Raw genomic sequence first — 16,221 nt, forward strand, 5'->3', positions numbered from 1 at the left:
ATATAGTAGTTCCTAAAATCACCATTCTTAAACAGGGAGGTCGCTTCGAAATGATTGATATTGTATGAAGTCGGTATTTCTATTTTTAAAGATTTATGCAAATCTGTGTTTCTGATTGTTAACAAAATAATTCATTTTTGTCAATCGATTCGATCAAGAATCGATATTTTTATTAGAATCAAACACTCCTAGTTGAAAACAATAGGTTTCGTTTGTGGTGATACATTCTTCCATTAGGTGGTATGTCTATTGTATATCTCGTCTGTGCCAGAAATAAGATACGAATATATGCAATTACTTTAGAAATAAGTGACATTCCGATTATTTTATTTCGTATTGCTGTTCTTTGTAAGATACTTTTGTCATTTGAATTTAGTTTGTAAGTCATACAGTTTTGGTATTGCAATTAACAAAATATTATGGTACTGAGTGTATTCTGTGAATAAGAAAGATGGCGCGTGTGTAAAATTCTGTGACAGTAGATTTGTTACTCATAAAAGGTTATGTCCGTTACGATCTTTGAATGTATAACTGAATTTGTGTTATCACATTTATACATTTAGAAACGTTACAAAGAATTAAAAGTGGTGTAGATATAAATTCTTTGAAAAAAAAAATGATAATTGGTAATTTATAAAACAAAGCATAATGTTTCAAAATCGATAAGTTATTATCTTGATACCTTATCATTGCTTTAAAGAGGAAGCTGGTTTCATAAATAGAAAAATAATGGAGAGGCATACAGCTCATTCATTTTGCAGGATTGTCACTTTCGTTTTTCTTCTTTATTTCGCGAAAGTGTCTGGAGAATCAATTCTAGATGTTATGAAAAGAGATGTAGAATTAAGCAAATTACAAAATTTTTTTACTGAAAGCACCATTATAAAAACTTGCTCCGATGTAAATTATCCTGAAGGAAATGGGACTTCAGATACTATGTCTCCAAATTCTTTTTTGTGCCTGGCATTTTATGACACGTGTTATAAAATCTCTCATTCGAGTACGTTCAAAGCACCATTTGATGATGCAGCTACGTTTGATGCGTACCTTGAGAAATTTTTTCTCAAAGAAAAGGAAAAGGAAAAATTTTGTAAAAATATTAAAGGCATTAATGTTTCATATACGAAATTAGAGCCATTTTTATCTCAACTTGTACATTTTGGCATACCTTATGTATGTTATACTGTATGTTTCAATATGAATGGAGATTTTAATCAACTTTGTGCGATAATAGCTTGGCGTGAAAGCATTGATAATGATACAAAGTTGGCACTCACATTTGGAAACACAAATTTACATGATAATCCATTGAAAGAAAAGTTAAATAATGAATCAAAAAGTAAGACTCCAATTGAGGTTTCTAGATCTGATTTAACTACAGAAAAAACAATGAGCAGTGAGAGTGATAGTAAGAAAGCTAAAGTCAATGCCATGAACAATGATAATCAAAAAATGGAAAACCCTCAAAATAAATTAAGAAATGTTATAATTAAACCATCAGAATCAATGGCAGAATCATCACCATTATCAACATCAAATGCTAAAAGTACATCTTTGATATCACAGTCTAACATTGGGGATAATGAGGATCAGAAGCCTAAAAGCAAGGATGTTTCTCCTGTATTAGACGCAAAGGTAAAAATAGTGCCAAACAGTGAAACAGCTCGTATCCCTGAGAAATCAGACGATGAATTTGGAGATATAAATTTGGGTATAAGCAATAATAAGGCTGAGGGAAGTGCAAAAGACATTAATGATGACATTAAGACAAGTACAATATCAGAAAATACACAGGATCATGAAAACTCTGCTAATGAAGGTTGGAACCATGGTGAAGATGAAAAATTATCTAATGGTAATAATTTATAAATTTTATAAATTTTTTAGTTTTATGTGTAATATATTATATACTTAAGTTATAATGTTATGTTTTCAGACCCAAACGATCCGGTCAATAGTTTAGATCGGCCCAATGAAACAGGTATAGCATTATGTAATATTTTGAACTAAAAAAATTTAGATTTATGATTGTATAAGAACTTTATTTTGGTTTAATATATTTCATTCCAATAGGTGATCAAAATCAAAATATGCCTAAATCTTCGGAACAAAGGGATGTATCTCCTTTCCACAGTATGAGATCTGATGAAGAATCTCATGTGTTTACTTACTTTACTGTGGTTTCCTTGATCTCTATAGCTGCTTATGTCGGCTATCATAATAAACAAAAGGTAAGCGAATATTTAATATATTATCTGATAGGTAAAGTTTTATAGAATTAAGATTATTTATAGGTTGTGTTAATAATTTGATATTTCAGATATTAGCTATTGTATTAGAAGGACGAAGATCACGAAATAGCCGTAGTAGACGGCGTCCAAGTACAGCTAATTATCGTAAACTAGATTGTACACTAGAAGAAGCAGTTACATCACAGTGTAATGCAAATGTTACCCATGTCATATATTAATGCATGTAATGTATCAGATACTTTGAAACAACTGTATAATAGCACTCCACGTGTAACATATTTTGTATTCAAGTATACTTCCATTATAATATGAGTTTATTTTTAACAAGTTAATTATTTGTTAGTATTCCATTAATCGTTACCATATTAGAATCCACTATGGGCAAACACTATAATATTTGATTTTAGTTCAATCATTTGAAAATGGATTTCTGATATTGACAACAACAATTTTTTAGTTTAATTCATTACTCATCAATATACAATACAATAAGTTTGTATTAAATGTGTTACCAAATAATTATATTTTTTTGCAAATTAAGGAGAGAGTTAAAAGAGAGTTCGGTTTGCTGCACTATTAAAATTTAATTATAATCAGCAAAGAAACTAACATAATTTCAATTTAAATATCATATTATTATAGGAAAAGTTAATTTTATTTTGTACTTAACCAATATCATCATTTTTCTTAACGAAGTGTACATAAGTTTGTACTAATACATATTTCCAAATTAAACAACAAAAAACATTTTCTTATTATTTAATTTTTTTTGGTTAAAAATTCGAATTTATTGCATGAACAATTTTTACACTTTATGTGCAAGTATTATATTGTATATTTTACCGTACATTTTTGTTCACTTTAAATCTAGAATTCGTATTTTTGTTCTGCAAAATCTGTTTTCTCAAATCTTAATTAAATTATTAAAGAAAGACCTGTTTTAGTTTTCAAGTTGCCAAAGAAATGATGTAGATGTAAATAAATGTATATTTCTAGACGAAAATAATATTGGTAAACAAAGTGTTATTCATGCAATACATAGCTTTTAACAAAATATATATAGAACATTTTTTTGTTACTTCCATTTCCTATTTTTTTTTTTTTTTTTTATTAAAAAGGGCCGGCAGTTCCTCGAATGAAGTGTATATTACAGTATTAGCATATAGTAGCCGGAATCTTTATTTTTAATGTAGTGCGCAAACAAATGTATTTCAAGGTATACTTACAATTTTTTGTAATATTTGTTACTTTACGAGTTCACCCACATACATTGACATTAATGTTAAAAATAATTAAGCAATATACGTACTTGTGTATATTAGATGTAAGTAATTTCAGTGCACAAAGAATACTGGATTTGTACGTATGTGTGTGTCTCAACATTAAAATGTTCGTTTAAATTATTGTACGTTCGTTGACAACTATACCGAATTTATTTATTAGATGAAATGCCGTCCACTTGTACGCGGTTATGCCATAAAAATATTGTATGTTTTGGCAATAAATATTTAATAAATTTCATACAACAAAACTATCACCCGCCATTTTAATTCATAATGTAATTATACCGTGTACGACAAGTGGATTCGTTAGATTTGTTAATTCATCCTTCTTTTAACAAATTTATACTTTTTTTAATGAAAGAAAATTCAAGTATTTTCGAAATTTAAGCGATTTTTTAAATAAGCAAATAATATCTCATGACGTTCTTTTTTATTTACAGATAATCTTCGAACTGTCAATTGTTCATTTCAATATATACTTAAATGCACTATTTTTTCTAATTGTTTTTATTTGGCATTACCACTGACAATATGAACAAAGTATTACTGCAGAATTATGTACTCATGTATGAACTCATGTATTTCAGTTGGATTAAAATTAATTGACGTCGGAGACCATTGAGGGGTTACCCTCATCATATAGTTTGGCTACCATACCTATCTTTTGTTCTTTTACAAAGAAGTAAACTGTGTCTGGCGTCATTTGCAAAGAGGAGGAGAGGGATAAGTCATGAGCGGTTAAGTGAGTTTGATTCAACTATAAATACTATACTGAACTAAATTGAACATTGTGTAATACAATTCGTATAATAACATGAACACATAAATGAAGAAAATAAATGTCTTCGAAACAATTAGTTGCCGCACATACTTTTATTAAGTATTTTTTCATTTTTGTTACGCAACGAGTTCTATTAATCAATCGAGTTTATGCACTGTAATTCTTAATTGAAATACATTCTTGTATTGAAATAAATATGTTTGCAATTTCAGGCGTATTTGTACTTGTAAAAGTACATACACACAAAGAACAGTGACGCGCCCATTTGACCAAAAGAAAACGTTTACACGTTATTATTTGGGACAATAGCATGCATCTTTAGTTTGTTGTAACAGCCAATTCAGATGAGAACCCATTCTCGTAAAAATCGAAACTGCAGGAACGCCGTTGCATTTGTTTATGTCCGAAATTATACCTATTACAATATGAAAATTGTTTTGTGAATGAAAGTCTCGTTAGATCTCGTTTTTAACATTATTAAATATAATTTTCTCTAAAACTAAGTTTATTACGGTGATAACGATGAAAAGAATTTATATTATCAATATATCATGTGTACCGATTGGACATGATTATTAACTGTATGGTAAATTTGATAGGATAATTTTATTGTACAGAGTGGTACAAAAAGAACTGAACACATTCAAATATTTATTACTCAACGATTAAGTTTTGTTCTTAAGGAATCGGGATATACAATTATCGAATAATAAGTTTCTGCAATTTTTCAATTCTTTTTGTATCACCCTGAAGAGGTACGTACCCACGAGATCATAAACTTCTGCATACGAACGATATTGCACAGAAGAACCTATGTCATTCTGAAAAATATATTACGTCGATGTATTGTTCGTGTATTTAAGTAGAAGTATACAGGGGTCGTTATAAACAATCATCGGAAGAAATTTCTAATCCGTTGGTTTGAAAAATAATAATTCGAACGAAATATTTTCTCTTCGGAAGCCAGATTGTAAAATTTTGAAATTTTATGTTTGAAAAACCTTATTCTAAGGTAAATATTGAAATAAATGCGAATGCTTAAAATGTTATTATGTATATTTCTAATACGTTATAACCCATGAAGAAATGATTTTCTATCTTGAAAACGATGTTTATTGTTTAACATTTGATATGTTCGAGAATTATAGATACACTAAAATAACATCGTGATTGTTTATTTGATGTTCAATCGGGTAAAAAACTATATTGAAACAAATGTACAGCGTTGTTTAAAAAATTCAAGACTACTTTAATATTTTTGGAAAAATAAGATACACAATAAGTGAAATTTTCGCATACGATGGTTGCCTTCAAAGAGATACATATTCTTCATGGCGTTAAAAAGAAATAATATTTTTTATTATTAGGGGAAATCTTTTTACTGAATTCAGAAATATTATTAGTAACATTAAAAATAATCACCAGTGTAATTAAAGTGATACATATTTAGTTCGAAATATTTTTTTACAGATCAAAAGATAAGTTATTTCAGATGAAAAATTTTTCCATGTTGAAAAACAATTAAAGTAATGATACTGGAAATGTAATTATCGTTGACATAGTCAGTATTGCTGGGAATACTACAGTCGAACGTATGATTTATATTATAGGAATAATAAGAACGCGGAGAAGTAGAAATAATTGACAAAGGGATTAATAATAAATTAATGTACCTCACATACGATGGAACTACCGCCTAAAACACCAACGCAGCCGGAATCATTGTGAAAAACTGTCGGATCTATTCCAGCCTTAATGCATTCGTTGTAACCCAAAATTGGGAGGCCTAATTTTCGTGGTCTACAGGTTTGATTGTTATTTCTGTCCTTCGTTTTGCTCACTGTCCATCCAACCAAGGTACCTACTTGGCCAAGGTAAGTCGAACCTGGAAGTTGAAGATACTTGCGAATTATTCCGGATTGAAGCAATATCGCTAACAATTTCTATATCCGAAAGTAAACCTCTAATACTTTTACCATACCATCTTCGTAATAAATTTGCGGCAGTGTGTATATATATTTTCAATTTAATCGAAACAATCACGATATTTATTATTTCGTTTAATTCTTATTCAACGACTTTATTCACTGTAACGGAGAAACAAGAGATACGAATTCAATGAACACGAAAACATGACAGACAGTGGTGGAGAAAGCAAGATCAAAGGGTGAAATTCATTGAATTGCTGTTTTGTAACTTAACCTTATTTTTATTTGTCTAACCACTTCATTCTTCATGAACGAAGAAACAAATATATAATATTATTATCAACTACGGTAATGCTTGCTTTCAAGTGACAAAAATCGTGACGGTTGGTTTGCTCGAGAACGGGGTAAGTAGTGATTTTTATCTCGAGCTGAGGTCATCGCGAAGAAAGTGAGTGGGATTTACCGAGAGCGAGAGAAATAGAGCAACAACCGGTGAGTCTCGCATTACGTACGCTACGACACTAACCTGGATTGGGCAAGCAGATAGGCGATATCCTTCTTTCGAATTTAATCGGTTGACTTAATTTTATCAGTGCCAAATCGTGAGCGTGGGAGTCTCGATTGTACTCTGGGTAGAGGGTCACGGATTCTACGCTAACTGTCGCCGATGATACATCTAAACTGCATCGGTCGTGTTCTCCAAGAGATACCTTTATCTCGGCCGCTGTTACGCTAGAAAGAAACGCGTTAAAATTATCGTGAGATCGTTTCACGAGTTTAATTTGTCTAACAAGCGAGTAGCATCAATTTCGATAAAACGTTGGACAAATGCTCAACCCAAGAACCATGTTCTGTTTCGTTGTTATTACTTTTGGACTTCGAGGGAGAAACCATCCCTTATATCAGATCCACCCATTTTATTGTTTCTATTCGAATAATTTCGACTCAACACACACTCTAAGGCCGGATGTCTCAAAATAAATTTACCATTATATTAATTCCCTGTCGAGTCCAAGTACTTCCGTTTTCATATTCACTTAACTCTGTTTCAATTTTTCTCGTACAATGATTCAGAAATACATGTCCATACTTCTGGGAACGAATCTACACGTTAAGATGGATAAAAAGTGTTCTATGTATCTTGGTTTTCGTGTTATGAATGTTCAAGTGTTCTATATACCTCAGTTCTCGAGTTATGGATGTTCAAGTGTCTCTTTTATGCTTCAAAAATTTAATTTCGGGGGTGTTTAAAATCTATCGTACATTCAACGGAAGCCGACAATGTACCGTGCGGAACTGAGATAATAAAAATTAAATAAAAATTACTCGACACCTCCTTCACATTCCTCCCTAACACGGTACTACATTCCACTCAAGGGGATATTCTGGTAATTCGGTTTCAAAGAATCGATTTTTTTTTTTTGGGACATTTTAAACATTTTCTTCGATCTTTCGTAACACGATAAATAAGGTACAAGGTACATACTCGTCTTAAACTATCATCTCCTAAAATATGAACATATTTCTGAATCACCTCGCGTAATCCTGGGTATCGTAACGGTTAACTTTTGTGTACCGAAGAGTATCCAAAAATCAAGAGTCGAAACTTTTACGTTAAATGAATCGCGCTTGTTCGGACTATACTTGTTCACTAAATGACGCGTTACGATATACACATTCGACAATGATATTCTACAAACCTAACCAGTTGGCTAGCTGCGGTCAGAACGTAGCGATCGTTTATCAGAACTCCACTGAGGAGTAACTGCGATCTCACGTGAATGTTCGCCAGCCATGGAAATTCGTGCGGTTGTGTGTACTCCCCGCCGAGAAATCGTCCTCCGCTGGACCGATTTGGCCGTCCGCACACTGATTTAGAGACAAAAGACGAAATACACATGAACTCGATTCGAATGATCGACTCTCGAAAAATATCCTGACACGAAACGAATCGTTCTGTTCCGACGAAAAATCAATTGGCGCCGAATTTTCGAACGAAAAGTAATCACTTCGTCGATGCACTAACGGTGCACTCTTTTCCTCGAGCTTCGATGAATAACATTTACGATAGGAACGATCGTGATTATACATAAAATGACGGAAGGATTTTCGTATCTCGTTAAGTAGCGTTATTTCCGTAAGAAAATGAATTTCTCGCGGAAAGGGAGTCGGGTGTATTTGTTACTGATGCGAGTGTAAATTGAACGATCGCTCACAGCAATTTCCGCAACTCTTGAATCTGCCGAACAAGAAGTCCAAAACGCCGCGCGTTCTTCTCGCGTGGTCCTCTCGAATGTCCTAATCAAAGTGATACACGAGACCTGAGAAATTGCATTTCTATTCGTGTGCAAAACTTATTGGAAATAGAGAGATAGAGAGAATCGAATATCGATCGAAGTTTACGATATTGAACACTTGTACAGAACGCTTACGGTCGATGCAGAGTGGTCGCAGCGAATCGTTCTCGAGGACAGCACGAGGACACAGAGGAGATACTTGATGAATTCCTGCAGCTCCATGGTTTTTCTCTCGACTGTCGAAACGGTACTGGTCTCGGTGAAATAACTGGCTTGTATAGCGGGACTATCGTTACCCGCATCCCGTAGGCCCCAAGGTTTTTTAGCGACCGACACTTTCCACGCGCAAGTTCGAAACTCCTTAGGAGGCTGAATTTCGTTTCTGCTCGTTACCTTTTCGTCGGAATTTTAACTAGTACGGTAACTGATCAAACGGTACTGTTAGACGATCTCAGATGTATCGAAAACGTGCCGGACTCTCCGAGAAACTCGTGTAACGATGGTAACACGATTCGATTGTATATTATAATATATGTAGCACACGATTCGAGTGTATTTTATAGTATATGTAGCACACGATTCGAGTGTATATTATAATATATGTAGCACACGATTCGAGTATATATATGTATACAAAAATACGATTCGAGCGTTATATTATAACAAAATTAATCGGTGAAGTTAGAAGAATTTGCGATACGATTTATGTTACAAAAGTCTTTATTGAATATATTCGTACTTCTTCCGAGAGTATTACATAATCTTACGTATATATTGAGCAAATTACATGGTCACGTAACACAAGTTCCTTTAGTATTTTTTTTACTCCTGTCGCGTCAATGTGTACTTCTAGTCGTTTATTCGCTACGTATTAGTTTCGTATTTATAAAAAAAAAAAAGAAGAAACGTGTTATTAACGAAGTATTAAAGAAACAATGCATGCCCAAAACGTGAGTATTTTTAACGCAATGGCTTACAACGAGCATTCAGTGTTCTAATTTTTAAAGTAATTTTCAGCCACGCAAAGGTTCGCGTCACTTCGAACATTGCTCGACGAAGAAATGTTAAAAAGTGTTAAAAAAATGTTAAAATCGGGTGTCGATGTAACGCTAGTTAGAAAATCACGATTTCTATAATACTTTCGAGATTTTCGAAATTTTCGAGACTCGTTCTATTTAAATGCAATTTTTAGAAGTTTACGGTAACTTTTAATTTCGATTTATATTCAAAGTGATACGAAACCGTTGTCGCGCGTTCGATCGGATTCGTTAGCGGCGGCGCTATAAATAACAAACTGTATTTGTCTTTCAGCAAAAAAAAAAAAAAAAAAAATAGTCCGGCATTAATGATTAGTATTGTACAGACAATTCAGTTTCAACCATCCGTGACACGTGTTTATTGATTTCAGTTCTGTTCACAGAAACATCCCTCTCGCGAATGGTAGACGATCCAGTCTATATACCGTGTGACTCTTGTATAAACACCAGGATATCCTGGACGGGCACATCCGTTTCCCCAGGACACTACACCTATAAGCTCGTATTTCTTGTCTTCGCGTTCAGCTATCAGTGGTCCTCCGCTGTCCCCCTGAAATAAGAAAGAGAAATGTAGAAACTGTTCGTTTTGGGCATCGCTAAATAAAATATTTGAAAACCATTGATCGATCGTGCCTAGACCACGAAACAAAAATTGTTTAAACGCCTTCTTGGAATTCGTATAAATTAGCAACGAGAATTTCGAATACAAGTGGGAATTTAAAAGAGAAATAATTCTGTAGAACGATTGGAATTTTCACGAAACGATTTATAAACTTCTATTTCACGAACATGAATACAAATTTGAATGTTGGTATTAAAAATATATTACTCGAATATTATACTAATATTTATTACTCGAATATTACACTAATACGTTTAACATTAATTGACAAAAAATATATTGAATTTCTGCTATACATAGATTCTTTTATTCAGAAAAAATGAAATCACGTACGGAGAAACTTTCCGAAGGAAACAGGGTAACAGAATTTTAATATATTTAAAAATGGTTAATTTCAGTTCGTTTAAGATTCGTATTCATCGGTGGAAGCGTTTCTCTCGAGCTTTCCCGATTTCGCTGCCGGAAATCTAAAAACCGAGACAATAGCTAACCATACATTAGCATTATTTCCGCGAGGAAAATGGATTTCGTGTGGAAACAATGCTGGTCAGCGTAGTACGAAAGGATTTTTACCGTTTTATATACAATAATGTAAAAACGATTCTAAGGTAAAAAAGTCACATCGTAAAAAAATTTCAGTTTCACAAAATTCTACCGTAAAGATTCCAAGTTCTCTCTGTTAACAGACAAAAAAAGGATTATCTTTTTCTTGCATGTCAATAGAAACAAAATTACGCAAAAACCATCGAAAATGTTTCCGAGCAAGTTCGTGACGACGTGATTATTATATAACTGAAACGTTGTTGTGAAAAGTAACGTAAGTAGCAAAAAGTAAATTGTTCAAAACGAAGAAGAACTCATCAGACCTTCGATTAAAATTAAATTATTAAAATGAATGTTTCGAATTAATTTCGTCGAAATTCTGCAAATAATTATTGTAGAGTACCTGGTGCAGATACACAGGTGAGTTCTCTGAATTTTAAGAAACAAAAATAAACGATTAAAAATGGTGTCATAATTCTGCACCGTTGTAAACTATCACAAAACACCATAGTATTACCATTGACGCGTAGAATATTTTTCGATCGAGAAACCAAATTTTCTTGTTTCATTATTTGAACCACTGTCCAACAATTTTCCTTCGACTCCGCCAAAATGATCGAGACTGTACCTGACAAGAATCCTTCTTTCCGTGGGCATATCCAGCGCACATCATATTATCGGAAATCATGCGAGGGCTGTAGCTGGTGTTGCGACAATCCTGCAGACTCATAACCGGTACCTCGACTTCCTGCAGGAGACACGAAGGCTTTCCATCTTCGTGCAAGGTGCCCCAGCCGGATGCGATTGCTTTCGTCCCGATGTACTGGTTATCTGAAGCATTAATACCGGCCCGTATGTAACCAGGGAGCACACCTGAGAAACACGCGTAAAAAAGAAACAAGAATCGAATCGCATCGCGACGCGAACGAGCCACCGCGAGCTGATAATGCCTGGCCAACGTTCCATATCGGTCCGATCCACTTACGCTTTTCATCGCGAAGATATTGGTAACAGCTGACACGGATTACGTAATTCCAGCGACAATTGTGCAGTTATCGAGGTCTGGCTTGCGGGCGCGCGCGCGCGCAAGTCCTCGATTTTACGAAAAGAATCTGACGTTATCGCGCGGTTGCAATCGAGAAAGGTACCCGTATGTTTGCTAATTTATGCCTGCACGTAGTGCAATCAATCGGACAATAAATAACACGACGATTGACCGAATTGCCCAACAATGGATGGCGAATCGCTGCAGTAACTATGACTGTTGACACGATCGCTTTATTATTGGCAATAATTATTCATTAATTCGTCAGAGTGGAATTCGGTCATTAGAATCATGAATAATTTTACCAATTGTCTGTTACACAATTCGTTTATAGTATTCGAACTTTAGTTATTGGTTATTATGTCCAAATTTTGGTTATTGGTACTAATTGTGATACACTGGGAGACGAACGCGCAGAATTGTTAACAAATTTGCGTTAAATGGATTTTTTTCTTTAATCGAAGCATACGTTTTATTTATTGCACGAGTGCATGACGTTAGAAGAGGTAACGTAAAAGTATCGTGTTAAATCGTGGAGAAATGTTACCGTTTGTAATGTATTGAGTTCGATAGTGCACAATTTTGTATTTTGTGTGTAATGTAATCAGTTTGTTATTCTATAAAAATTGCAAGTTCCAAAGTGATTGCAATAAGGGGACTGCACTATTATATTTAGAGTATTGGGAAAAAATTTTTAAGCGCTGCGAGGAAAGATGGTATCGTCTGAGTGTTGAAGTGTTGAGTATGTAAATACTTGTAGTTGAAATTCTAAGTCGTTGAGAAAATTAATAGAAACCCAGATCATGGGTCTGGACTTCGTTCAACTTGCTAATCTGTGCATCTGCTACTGGCGATCGAAGGAAACGGGGCAACTAGTTGCACGGGTAGTCGAAGCATCAGCAAAGGAGTTGTAAATTGTTTAAAAGTTTCATAGAGGAGATTCGGGTTTGAATCGTTCCATAGATATAGGATGTAAATATTAATGTAAATATGTAAATATTGTCGTACTACTATTGACCAAACATATTTATCATGAATACGGGGAAGGAAAAAATTTGACGAAAATATCAAAAGAAGAAAAATTGTACTATTCGTTTGTACGAGGGGTTTGATGGCTTAAACAAGTTTCTAAAATTTCCGATAGGAATTTTAATTATAAAAGTGACGTATATCAAAGGATTTGCAGATTATTCCGAACGTACGCAATTCGAAAGATTTCAGATAGGTTCGTGTAATGTTTGGAACGATTGGAATGATTGGAATGAATTTTGTTCGCGGACCGATGCGACTGGAGAGCGATACGCCACTGGAACGCGCCCGGGCGGTTTTTAATTCTTCAAACGAAAGGCTATAATTTCATGGTCACGCAAGATCAGGACTGAAAGACGATAAAAAGGATTTAGCGCGTATTAAAAACGGGATTCCAACGGAATTCTGGCATCTTAGTTGCGACGCGAGTCCCCCCTCCAATATGTAAAATATTCTCCTTATATTTCGCCAATTCGACTTGGTGCGAACTCTAAAACATAATTATGTAATATATTATTGACCCGGTCTGAATATCCCTTTTTATCTATTCATCGATGAAGCAAAATTATTTACACTTGAAAGTTTATTTAAGCCATTGTGTTCCTTTTGAAAAATAATCGAAACTTCTTTCATTTTTTTCTCGAGCTACGCGATCAATATTCGATACTTTAAAAGACTCGGGTCTTTTTCGACCCACATCGTCCACGTAATATATACATTTTCGTCCTTGTTAGTCCTCTCCTTGTATCGTAAAGTTAAAAATACGAGTTTCGTACATTCGGGGTATATTTTACCCTTTTTAAATACCTTGAAGGTACAATCGAACGGGAGAACGCATTGGGGTTAATATCGAGGATAATAATGAAATCTTTCATGAATTTCGAACGTTTCGTAACTAGAGAATTTCCGGATCGCTCGGATACGCGATGAAACGAGCCATTCGTAGACAGGGTGTATTCTTAGTTACGATATCGCGTGGTATGAAATTTTTGCACGTAGTTCCTTTACCAGAGGGAGAAGAATGAAATATCACCTCGTACAGAAGGCAGGCATATGGGTCTTATCGTGTCGCTTAGAGGCACTCTCTCGTTGAGCCTCAGCAGGGCGATATCGTTGTCGAAATTCAGGAAGCTGAAGTCGCCCATCAGTACTCGCACCACGTATCTGGATTCGGATCCCTTTTCGACGCACCTGTCGTGTTCGCCGAAGGTGACCTTGATCATGAACCACATGAACCTAAAAACGGGACTAGAAAAGATGACCATGCTCGCCTCGAGAACAGGATCATGATTAGCAATTTAAATGGAGGCTCGGAAAGTGGTGGATTGGTCCCTCGATTTCAGGGGGCTCTTTAGAGCGGTGTGAAAATTTCAGAAATTATTGACACTAATTTCTCTAGAATTGTTGCATTCTTCTTCATCGACATTTAATTTTTGATTTATTTTTTTTTTTTCGTTCAAAGAATTAACTCTCTATTTTTTTTTTCGAAAGAATCTCTCATTTCTTCCTTCGGTTGGATCGAAATACGAAGCGTAATTGTGAAGTGTAAACTCGAAGGAACAATTTTGTTTTATTTTATTAAACAATGCTTACCCTTTGACGCAATGTGCCGCGGTGAGGACATATCGATCGTTTATTAAAGTACCGCCGCAGTAAAATTTAGTTAGGTACGAAAGCCTCGCCATCCATGGGAATTCGTTCACATGAGTCGTTTGACCGCCAACTATTCGACTCTCCTCGTTTCGCACACCGCAGCCTAATCGTTAGAACGATTGTGTTAACATTTCGATTACTCTTAATACGAAGCTCGATAAGAACGTTACTATGTTTCGACTGTGATTATCGGGTACAATTATTTACATGATTTCGTTAACCCGTGAATTTTGAGAGATTTAAATGCATGGTCAGCTGCATGGTAAGTAGGTTGTCACATTGAAACTGTTGTTAATAGAAATACAGTTATACTCACTGCAATAACATGGTCCAGGAGCTTCTACAGCAGCCGGCGGTTTGTTACCAAATATTCCAAAAAAGTTTTTCACCTTTTCACTGAATATTCCTGCCTAGGAGTTTCCAATACGATAATAGCTCTAATTAAAAAATTCCACGAAATATACTCTGCGTACCAATTGCGCAATTTAAATAGCATTTCACTGTCCCCGTTCGAAACAACAATTCAATTCACAACGTATTATATCGCTCCAAATGTTACCTCAATTTAAATTATTATATTACACGTCTTGTATTATTTAATACCATTTAAAAATCGTTTCTTAATTATTCATAAATTTACGTACACACGAGTCAATAAATTTTTATCTGTAGTATAAGTGTACGTAGATAAATATTGGGTTGTTCGGAAAGTCATTTCGTTTACCAAAATGGAGAATATATAATTTAATAAAATGTTTGTACGCTCTAAAAAAAAATTGTGTTTCATTTTCACTAAAAAAAAAAAAAAAAAAAAAAAAAAACGAAACGACTTTCCGAACAACTCAATATATCAATGTTTAAGTAAATTGACGGAATGTGTATAGGTTAACAGATGCTCGAGTGAAACAAGAAATCATTGCAATCCGAAGAAAACACAAAGTGGTCTCTGCTCTGTGAACCAATTAGAAGCATAATCTTACTCGACAAGAAGATACTTAACGAGCGAAACGGGAAACCGTTGCATTTTGAAAAAGAGATAACAAAGTGGTTTCTATTCAACGGACTAATTGAGAACCTATTGTACACCGATTACAATAATTTACGTGTAAAAGTAATCGTAATCGACAAAGAGATATTTAACGAGTGAAAGAGGAAACGATTGCAATCCGAAAAGAAGATAACAATGTGTGGACAAAATGGTCCACGTTCTATGAACTAATTACGACTTAGTCTACCGTAATTGCAACAATCTGCGATATAATCTTACTTGACAAGGGTCTGAGGCCAGCAATAGAGCAACTGATAATCCAAGGCACCACGAGAACCTCATTTTCCGCAATCGAACCAGATCCCCGTTTAATCGGTGTGAACTTTCACGCGTCACGTACCAAAGGAAAGATTATTATCGATGAAGGATTTTGCCGCGCGGGCACTGTCAGGAACGAGTTACAGACATGTCCCTGGCCGGGAGTTACTATCGCCAATGTCCCACGGCGACTGAGGACGACTCAGGTCGAAGAGGTAATTGCTATTCCAGAAGAGAAAGACGGCAGAGCCGACTGGTCGGCGACTGGACAGTACCTGACCAGTTCGCGTTCACGTTCAGGGTCGAATTACGGATGACTGTTATTGACCGTCATCAGGGTCACGGTAGCGGTTGCACGATTTGCATCCATCGCTGTAGTTTCGTTTTTATTGCTCCTTGACCGTGACTCCGTCGATGTTCGAGCGTTCTTTTCTTGTCCTTTAAA

The 16,221-nt window shown here is 34.8% G+C and overlaps 3 protein-coding genes across 5 annotated transcripts; 1 reads left to right on the forward strand and 2 right to left on the reverse strand.

The window, feature by feature from the left end:
* Positions 1 to 85: 85 nt before the first annotated feature.
* LOC143149132 (uncharacterized) lies at positions 86 to 5,258 on the forward strand. Of its 3 annotated transcripts, XR_012992708.1 has the most exons (6): positions 86 to 1,855; positions 1,937 to 1,981; positions 2,074 to 2,231; positions 2,321 to 2,475; positions 4,123 to 4,277; positions 4,529 to 5,258. XR_012992708.1 is itself a non-coding variant. In XM_076316235.1 (5 exons), exons 1-4 carry the CDS (start codon positions 730 to 732, stop codon positions 2,468 to 2,470), a joined length of 1,479 nt encoding a protein of 492 aa, XP_076172350.1. In that variant the 5' UTR covers positions 86 to 729; the 3' UTR covers positions 2,471 to 2,475; positions 4,123 to 4,360. The 3 variants fall into 3 exon arrangements, 2 of the variants coding, with proteins under 2 accessions (XP_076172350.1, XP_076172349.1); XM_076316235.1 differs by lacking the exon at positions 4,529 to 5,258 and having other exon boundaries at positions 4,123 to 4,360; XM_076316234.1 differs by lacking the exons at positions 4,123 to 4,277; positions 4,529 to 5,258 and having other exon boundaries at positions 88 to 1,855; positions 2,321 to 2,584.
* Positions 4,569 to 8,763, reverse strand: LOC143149133 (vitamin K-dependent protein C). The gene is made up of 7 exons (XM_076316236.1): positions 8,677 to 8,763; positions 8,461 to 8,542; positions 7,945 to 8,113; positions 6,771 to 6,976; positions 5,990 to 6,201; positions 5,080 to 5,137; positions 4,569 to 4,731 (listed from the first exon to the last, which is right to left on the reverse strand). The coding sequence occupies exons 1-7, from the start codon at positions 8,761 to 8,763 to the stop codon at positions 4,610 to 4,612; spliced, it is 936 nt and encodes a 311-aa protein (XP_076172351.1). The 3' UTR covers positions 4,569 to 4,609.
* Positions 8,764 to 9,696: 933 nt separating this feature from the next.
* On the reverse strand, positions 9,697 to 15,800 carry LOC143148903 (trypsin-1-like). Its single transcript, XM_076315709.1, has 6 exons — positions 15,738 to 15,800; positions 14,787 to 14,880; positions 14,411 to 14,573; positions 13,851 to 14,065; positions 11,372 to 11,574; positions 9,697 to 10,128 (listed from the first exon to the last, which is right to left on the reverse strand). Exons 1-6 carry the CDS (start codon positions 15,798 to 15,800, stop codon positions 9,946 to 9,948), a joined length of 921 nt encoding a protein of 306 aa, XP_076171824.1. The 3' UTR covers positions 9,697 to 9,945.
* Between the last annotated feature and the right edge of the window lie 421 nt (positions 15,801 to 16,221).

The sequence above is a fragment of the Ptiloglossa arizonensis genome, chromosome 7, assembly GCF_051014685.1.
Source record: "Ptiloglossa arizonensis isolate GNS036 chromosome 7, iyPtiAriz1_principal, whole genome shotgun sequence".
Classification (NCBI taxonomy): domain Eukaryota; kingdom Metazoa; phylum Arthropoda; class Insecta; order Hymenoptera; family Colletidae; genus Ptiloglossa; species Ptiloglossa arizonensis.

Coding starts and splice junctions, on each gene's coding strand:
- LOC143149132 (XM_076316235.1), top strand. CDS start 730: ATGGAGAGGCATACAGCTCATTCATTTTGCAGGATTGTCACTTTCGTT. Junction 1,856..1,936: donor AGATGAAAAATTATCTAATG/GTAATAATTTAT, acceptor TTATGTTTTCAG/ACCCAAACGATCCGGTCAAT. Junction 2,232..2,320: donor GCTATCATAATAAACAAAAG/GTAAGCGAATAT, acceptor TTGATATTTCAG/ATATTAGCTATTGTATTAGA.
- LOC143149133 (XM_076316236.1), bottom strand. CDS start 8,763: ATGGAGCTGCAGGAATTCATCAAGTATCTCCTCTGTGTCCTCGTGCTG. Junction 8,543..8,676: donor GCGACCACTCTGCATCGACC/GTAAGCGTTCTG, acceptor CACTTTGATTAG/GACATTCGAGAGGACCACGC. Junction 6,977..7,944: donor GCAGCTAGCCAACTGGTTAG/GTTTGTAGAATA, acceptor GTTTCTTTCTAG/CGTAACAGCGGCCGAGATAA.
- LOC143148903 (XM_076315709.1), bottom strand. CDS start 15,800: ATGAGGTTCTCGTGGTGCCTTGGATTATCAGTTGCTCTATTGCTGGCC. Junction 14,881..15,737: donor TGGCCTCAGACCCTTGTCAA/GTAAGATTATAT, acceptor GGAAACTCCTAG/GCAGGAATATTCAGTGAAAA. Junction 10,129..11,371: donor GAAAGAAGGATTCTTGTCAG/GTACAGTCTCGA, acceptor TTCTTATTTCAG/GGGGACAGCGGAGGACCACT.